General features: G+C 49.5%; 1 protein-coding gene across 1 annotated transcript; it reads left to right on the plus strand.

Annotated features, from left to right (window-relative positions):
* Nucleotides 1–275: 275 nt before the first annotated feature.
* On the plus strand, nucleotides 276–3,932 carry RPL19 (ribosomal protein L19). The gene is made up of 6 exons (XM_061391635.1): nucleotides 276–381; nucleotides 1,094–1,200; nucleotides 2,183–2,305; nucleotides 2,928–3,048; nucleotides 3,416–3,526; nucleotides 3,732–3,932. The coding sequence occupies exons 1-6, from the start codon at nucleotides 377–379 to the stop codon at nucleotides 3,853–3,855; spliced, it is 591 nt and encodes a 196-aa protein (XP_061247619.1). The 5' UTR covers nucleotides 276–376; the 3' UTR covers nucleotides 3,856–3,932.
* The last annotated feature ends 4,134 nt before the right edge of the window (nucleotides 3,933–8,066 follow it).

Raw genomic sequence — 8,066 nt, forward strand, 5'->3', positions numbered from 1 at the left:
ACACCTGGGAGAAGTAGGCCACTGTAGCAAGCCCCCTTTATCCCGCCTGCGCAATCCAGCGGACTTCCGGCTTCCACTACCCACGTAATCGGGTACCCTCGCTGCGCATGCCTAATAGGAAGTCGGACTATACCACTTTGGCATACCGAAGGGGGATATTTTCCATGTTTTAAAGTTTAAAACCGACTCCTGATGTTAGACTTCTATTACTCTGGGTCTTTTCAGAATATATAAGTAAGTATAGGGTGGCGGAATATGAAAGGACCGGACGGGAATACGGGCGAAAGCGGAACGGGGGATGGACTCTCCCCTTCACAGATAATGGGAGGAGCCTAGCGAGAGCAAGCTCTTTCCTTTCGCCGCTGCGGCCGCGGCCATGAGGTAAGCGCTCTTGTGTCTCTGATCCTGGTTGATTTTTACTTTGCGGGGCTCAGTACCGCGCCCCATACTGGAAAAGACAGGGCAGAGGCCGCCCTGAAGCGGCTGGTCCTGGAGCTTGGGGTAGCCGGAGCACACTGGCGCCCGGCCTCGAGGGGAAGTGGGTAGGGGACGTCTCGGGAACTCTAGGCCGGGGGAGGGCTGGCTACGCGCCCTGCACGTGTCTGAGGCGACCCACTTGGGCAGAGGAAAGGCGGCGGCGGGGACTGGGCTGTGGCCCCCTTAACTCGCTGGGGCAGTCTGTGACTCCGAGCCCATCCCTGCTTCCATGTGACGTAGGACAGGCCGCAAATAGGCCCCAGGCCTCTGCCTGCCAAAAGCGCGGCGATCCTAGCACTTTGATGGCTTCTGCCCTGTAGACCCATCATTAAGAAAACTTTTAAAGCTAGTTTATTGCCGAGATAAGAGACAAACGAGCCCAGGAAACAGTCCACTGGCCACAGATTCTTCACGTTAAACACTATTTTTCGTGCTGGATACCAGAAAAGGCGTAAGCCCCCCTCTTCATTCCCGTTTTATTCGCTAATCTTATTTTCTAGAGGGGAAAACAAACCCACAGACGTTGTCTACGTGGGCTGGGCAGGTTTTGTTGGGGATGCTCAGCCTTGCCCAGGTATGGTTTCCAGGACCTGATAGTGTTTTCTGCTTGTCACAGTATGCTCAGGCTTCAGAAGAGGCTTGCCTCCAGTGTCCTTCGCTGTGGCAAGAAGAAGGTCTGGTTGGACCCCAATGAGACCAATGAAATCGCCAATGCCAACTCCCGTGAGTTCTTGGGGTCTACGTTCCTCCTTTACCCTCCCCATTTCTCATCCTTTGTGCAATGAAAGGTGACAACAATTATGTTGACTGTTAACATAATCTAGCTTACAGTCCTGGCGGAGGGGTGGGGGGTCTCATAAAATGGAGGAGCCATGAAAATATGGATTGCCAGAGGTTCTCTTCCTGATCTTTGCCAGAATGACAGGATGGAAATTGATGGCAACCACTCAGTGTTAACATTAATAAATATCGCTAGAGTGGATGTTGTGTTTTATAGCTATGTGAGAAATTTTTGGAGAGACAGTACAGGGACTCGGGGATTGGGGGGAGGCCTGTAGAGATGGCCAAGGAAATGAAGTGATGAATTGGGAAGTTCAAATCTGAATATACAGTGGGCAAGTAGGAATTTATAGCCAAGGAGCATGGTGAAGGGGGTCAGTGGATGAAAAATTACTAAGAGGACGACAAACTATAATGGATTTTTTTAAATAAAGAAAAATAACTAAGAGGAAACAGGTTAGGGGGTTTCTGGCTGAACTGACCTAACAGAATTCTTTAAGGAAGTGTACAGATTGGCTTGTGAGAAGCTTCAGGAGCTGATGAAAGTTTAGCAGGAATCTTTGTCAGGGAAATTCTTTTCTGTTTGGGTTTGTGTTATTGTCATATGTGCTCAGAAAATCCTTATTTTAGACTGGTAGCTAATAGGTAGGACAGAATCTGAAGGACTAGGCCATATCTGTATACTATTTTGATCACATATCCCCAAATACGTATATTTTGAGTGCTATTAGACATCTAAAAGGATAGAAGTTTTGTTGTGTTTTTTTTTTTTTTTTAAGGAAAGAAAGAGAAGGTCCCCCGTTTGTACCATTTTTGAAAATCGGGGATGTGAGCCATGGCTCTGTCATGTCCTGTTTGGACTCGTGAGTTATGACTGGTGGGACTAGGGCCCACCTGACTGACCAGGTATATTGTGATTTCCCAGGCCAGCAGATCCGGAAGCTGATCAAAGATGGGCTGATCATCCGGAAGCCTGTGACTGTCCATTCCCGGGCTCGATGCCGGAAAAACACCTTGGCTCGCCGGAAAGGCAGGCACATGGGTATAGGTAAGTGTGTTCTGTTTGTTCCAAGACTTGGGGAAAGATAGGTGATTAAATGTAGACTGGGATCAATTCAGAATCTTTCCCCATTCTGACTTATTTTGAACCCTTTTCTTAGTCCATGATGCTTGGTGTGTTTTTCTGTCTGCAAATCAGAACGATGGCACTGGTGTGGGAATTGATGGTATTGGTAGAAATACCAATTGAGCACCTATACCTTGCCAGGGATCCTACTGGATACTTGGGAAATGTCATCCTATAAATCCTAACATCACTTTGTAAGGTCAGCATGATCTGGGGAGATGAAGGTCACACCGCCTTTTAAGATCTTAGAGCTTACCTGGTGCAGGCTGCCTCAGTGCGTGCCTTGGAGTATTCACATTCTGCCTGAAGTGAATGAGAGATAATTGCCTTGTTTCTGCTTCTTTGAAAATTGAGTAAATGAAAGAAGTTTAATACTTGAGATCATCTGTAAAATGGAAATAATGCTACTTAAGATGAGGTACAACTCTTGGTACATGACTCGGTGGACTATAGAGTGTTGCAGAAGTTAGTGGCTCTTGTTGTGACTAATCAGCTGGCTCTAGTAACCCAGATGCACTATGATGAGCCTGACTCTTCTTCCTAGGTAAGCGAAAGGGTACTGCCAATGCTCGAATGCCCGAGAAGGTAACCTGGATGAGGAGGATGAGAATTCTGCGCCGGCTGCTTAGACGATACCGTGAATCTAAGAAGATTGACCGCCACATGTAAGTACATTCTCCTGGCCTCACCAAGATCCATTGTGGCTTTGCTGACTTGTTCTTTGCACAGATGCAAGCTCTGTCTCATTGGCCTTGGGCGGAGAGCCATGTGTCTTACACTTTTCTTAGGAAAGTTCTTCCATTCGATCCTCCCTGCGTATACCATCAGGGTAGCCCAATATCTGCCAAGTGAGCTCTTGCTGTCTCCTAATTGTGCAGAAAGTCTTGGATGAGGGAAAGAATTCTCTGCACCAGGAGGGGAGAGGACAGGAACTCTACATGCTTAGGGGCCTTGTGTAGAAGAGCAGATCAGGGCCCACCTCTATTGATGCCATTGCTGACCAGAGCCTCTAATAACCCTTGTACCCTACAGGTATCACAGCCTGTACCTGAAGGTGAAGGGTAACGTGTTCAAAAACAAGCGGATCCTCATGGAACATATCCACAAGCTGAAGGCAGACAAGGCTCGCAAGAAGCTTCTGGCGTAAGTTCTGAGACATTTAAATTATGCTAATGTCTAGTCTTAACTTCCATGCAGTCTGTCCAGAATACAGCTGTTATGTTAGAGATACATACTGCTGTGTCTTGGACACACCCGCACGCCATCAGTGTTGGGATAGTGTGGGGCTGTTGGTTAGTTGAATCAGCTTTTGGTGTTCCCAGCAGCTCACCCATCTTCTCTTTTCCAGGGACCAGGCTGAGGCCCGCAGGTCTAAGACCAAGGAAGCCCGCAAGCGCCGTGAAGAGCGGCTCCAGGCCAAGAAAGAGGAAATCATCAAGACTCTGTCCAAGGAGGAAGAGACCAAGAAATAAAGTTCTCCCCCTCTTCTCTGTACATAGTGGCCTCGGCAATTGCATAGATCACTCATTCAATAAAAGACAAGCCTTTATCTGCCTACCTCTGTGCTTCCATAGTCTTCAGTGGGGTCTTCACTGTTTACAGGACCAGCACTGAGGACTGGGATACAGACCCTTCCCTGGGTTCCTGCTTTGTTGCTTCCTTGACTCCTAGCCTCTGGTCAGGCTCATGCCCCCTCCATCCATGGCGTGTGGGGCCTACTTTGAAGGGAGGGGAGGAATGACTTCTACCCAGGCTTTGGATATTGTGCCTCAAAACTGCCCTTTACAGCAGAGCATGAGTGGCACTTCAGACACGGTCTCAGATGTTGGTTTTTGGTTGGTATTCAGTTGTGAGTTGTACATTAATTAAAAACGACAGAAAGTAGTATGCTTGTGCTCAACTGCACTGAGGTTCAGAGTTGCAGTCTGCTGCCTTGGAACCCCAGGACAGCGGGGATTGAACCACCGCCACTGGTCCAGAAGGTGTGATCTGAACCTGAACTGCTGGCTGCTGCCTGAGCTCTTTAGACAGCCTTATTGAGATAGAACTGAAGCCATCATTTTGAGCATCCCTATTTAAAATTTCTAAACCTTTTTTTCTTTCCTTATCAGTAGTGTTTCCTGTTTTGTTTTTTGCTTTATAAGCATCAAAAGGGGGCCAAAAAAGACTTTGTTGGCAAGAGTTGGAACAAAGGCACGTGACACACTTGTCAAAGCCATTCTGGGTTAACTCTGCAGATGAGAAGTAGGTTTTATTTTCCCTGTTGTATGGTAGTAATAACCAATAAATCTTTCAATAAGGTATGTGCTCTATGGGCCAGATACTGAGGCATTTACATTGACTTGCATTGGTTCTCTAACATTATAAAGTAGGGTATTTGCTTCTCCATGTTCAGATGAGAAAAGAGGTTAAGCCACATGTTGGGAGTCACCTGTTCAGCCTGAATTAGTGTTGCATCATTAGGGATGGGGAGAATGAATTTGAGATAAATAACCTGGCTTGGTTCCCAGGCCTCAAGCTTTGGAAGACTGGGCAAGAGACGTCTTTGATGGTCAGAAGGATCCAGTCAGTGGAGGATGCTTGGAAGAGCTCACTTGAATATTTTGAGTGGGTAACAGTTTGAGGGACTGGTGTCCAGGTGGAAGGGATCAGTCAACCAATCAAATACAGAAGTGTCAGCTCCGGTGAGAAGTGGGAAGGAAAGGGGAACAGCTATGACTGGTGCCCCTCCTGGTTACTTCCCTGCCTTCTACCTGTATTCAGGAGGAATTCTTGTTTTGGAGTAATGAGAAGGCCAGTAAGGGGTCTTCAGGGTGTGTAATGGGCAGGTGTGCAGATCTGCATTTGGTGTGGGAAAGGCAGGGCTAAAGTGATCTTGAGGGCAGCAGACCTGTCCCCATCTCTGCCTTTAGTCTCCTTGTCCATTCTGGACAGTAGAGAGATGGGTAACCCAAGGCAGGGAGGCACAGACAGAATAGTCCAGACAACCTCGACCACCACCCATGTGCATCAGAATCTGGGCTGAGAGGACACTGATTTGGGGTTGCCTGTTGCCACCATACCAGCCTGTGCATAGTGTATCCATAGGACCTGCTCTAAGCCTATCATTCCAAATGGGGAAGCTGTGGCCTGGAAGAAGAAGGGCTATCACCAAGCTGCTTGGAGCATGAGACACCTTCCCATGCCTGGACCAGAGGAGGAAGGGCATGGAAGGCCACCCACCTCCACCTCCTCCAGGCAGTAGAGAGATGACAGGAAGGACAATTAGAACCTTCACTGGGGCTCCTGAGCCGCCCGCACAGAAAAGGGTTGCCATCATGGACCAGGAGATGGTGCTATTCTCTCACAGGTCACTGAAATGAAGTTAAGTGGTAGTCCTAACAGTCGTGTCTGACGCTGCAACCCCATGGACTGTAGTCTGCCAGGCTCCTCTGTCCATGGGATTCTCCAGGCAAAAATACTGAAGTGGCTTGCCATTTCCTTCTCCAGGATGTCCCCAACCCAGGGAATGAACCCGGGTCTTCCACATTGCAGGCAGATTCTTTACTATCTGAGCCACAAGGCAAGCCAGACCACAGGTCACTGAAGATATAGGAAACTGCCTTACTTTGGTGAGGGGCTGAAGGGAGGGGGAGGGAAGAATTAGGTTGTAGGAGCCTATCTCTTGGGAAGGCTTGCATCTAATCACTTCTTTCTGAAGCTCACTCCAGGCCTAAGGTTACCTCTTTCCACCACCGGCCTCTAACCCCTTTCCAGGCAATGCCTGGGAGGGCCCCCTCAGCAGACAGATCCCCTAAAGTAATCACTGGATCTCTTCCAGTCCTGGAGCCTTGAGAACTTCTAATGAAATGACATGTCCATTTGGGACTTTCGTCGTGGTCCAGTGGTTAAGAATCTACCTGCCAATGCAAGGGACACAGGTTCAGTCCCTGGTTCTGGAAGATTCTTCATGCTGCAGAGCAATGAAGTCCATGAGCCACAATTACTGAGCCCACATGCCGCAACTACTGAAGCCTTCGCACGCTAGAGACTATGCTCCTCAGCAAGAGAAGCCACTGCAATGAGAAACCCACGCACCGCAACTAGAGAAAACCGGCACGCAGCAACAAATACCCAACACAGCCAAAAATAAATAAATAAAAATTAAGGGAAAAAAAAAGACATGTCCATGCAACTGGTCCCATCATATAATTTTGCATACCCTTTAAAGGGGTTCATGGCCCCAGGTAAAGACTCCCTAAGCAAGTCCAGCTCCATTTCTGGAGAAGGAAACTGAAGCCTGGAGGGCCCCCCAGAACCCAAGCTTGGCTTGAACATCAGCACCCACCTTTGATTCCTTCAGATGTGCATGGGGTGGGGGCTGGGGGGTGACTCAGAGTGGGCTGCACATGACAGCTACGAGCACAGCTGCTGCGCCTGGAGAAACGCTAAGGTCCTCGGTGCTATCTCTGAGGTGAACAGATGAACCACCTGGGCTGGCTTCCCAAAGCACAGGGAGAGCTGAGGCTGGAGGTATGCGCTGTCTTCCTCGCACTCTTCAGCAGGTGCCCCCAACGTCCTAAGCATTGGGGAGTGGGTGTTAAGGAGGTGGGGAGGGGGAAGGCTGAAGGAGCCAAAGGCAGTAGGGCTAGTAAGATGGGGGGGCCTTACTCTGTCTGCATCTCCCTGCCTCCACCTCTGGTTCCCATCTTCCTGCCCTTTTAGGCCTCTTGTTTCTGGCCCCCAGACTTCCCTCCTTTTTGCATCTCCCCTAAACCTAGATAACCTTAATCTCTCAGGGTACCCAGGTTAAGCTCAGGCTGAGGTAGGGGACAGAGGGCACAGACAATAGCCAAATGGTGGGTGGGCACCACCAGGGGGTTGCTGAGCATCCTCCACCCCAGGCCAATGGTGTTGCTACTCCTGCCACCCCCAGCGTGGACACAGAGGAGGGCCGCGGCTACAGCGGGGGCACCAGCTGTTCCCAGCCCCCAGGCTGTGAGCCTGCTTTGGGTGGTTCAGCCACCCGAAAAAGCTGCTGTGTTCAGCAGTGCAGCAAATGAGCTGGGGGGAGGCGGGGGTCCAGGCCAGCTGCCGGCTGGTACAGACACAAGTGGGTGTTCAGAAGGTTTGGCTGAAAGTCTCTGACTGTCTCCAGGGGGTGAAGTCTTGATCCCTGGAGCCCCTCCAGCATCTCCAGGGGTCTCTGTTTCCATCATACTGGTTTAAGGCTCTGAGGAACCCAGGGTCAAGTTGGGGAAGAATTGAACTGGGAAGTGAGAGATAGAATTTCTGAAACCAGCTCGACCATTAATTTGCTGGGTGACCTTGGGCATGTTATGAGTCTGCTCTGGGCCTCAGCTGCTCTGTGTAAAAAAGGGACAAGTTTGGGCTGGATAATCTGTATGACCGTGGGCAAGCCGCCTAATATCTCTAGGCATCAGTTCGATCATCTGTGAAAAGGGGACACCACCACTTTCCTCACTGGGTCCTTAAGAGGAAAAAATAAGTCCCTGGCACAGTTTCCCAGACACAGTAGGTGTCTATTTGTGTGAGTTCCCCTCTTTATAAGCCTTTCCACTGGGTCTGTGACACTTTTATCCAATCCCACCATCAAGGGTCCTAGGAAGGGGAGTCACCTTCCTCCTGCTCCTCTGCTGCCTCCCTACCCGCATCATTCCTGGATGAAAGGGACCAAATAAAG

The sequence above is a fragment of the Bos javanicus genome, chromosome 19, assembly GCF_032452875.1.
Source record: "Bos javanicus breed banteng chromosome 19, ARS-OSU_banteng_1.0, whole genome shotgun sequence".
NCBI lineage: Eukaryota > Metazoa > Chordata > Mammalia > Artiodactyla > Bovidae > Bos > Bos javanicus.

Excerpts from the sequence above, each read along its gene's own strand:
- RPL19 (XM_061391635.1), top strand. Across the intron at positions 2,306-2,927 it reads AGGCAGGCACATGGGTATAG|GTAAGCGAAAGGGTACTGCC; the intron begins GTAAGTGTGTTC and ends TCTTCTTCCTAG. Across the intron at positions 3,527-3,731 it reads GCTCGCAAGAAGCTTCTGGC|GGACCAGGCTGAGGCCCGCA; the intron begins GTAAGTTCTGAG and ends TCTCTTTTCCAG.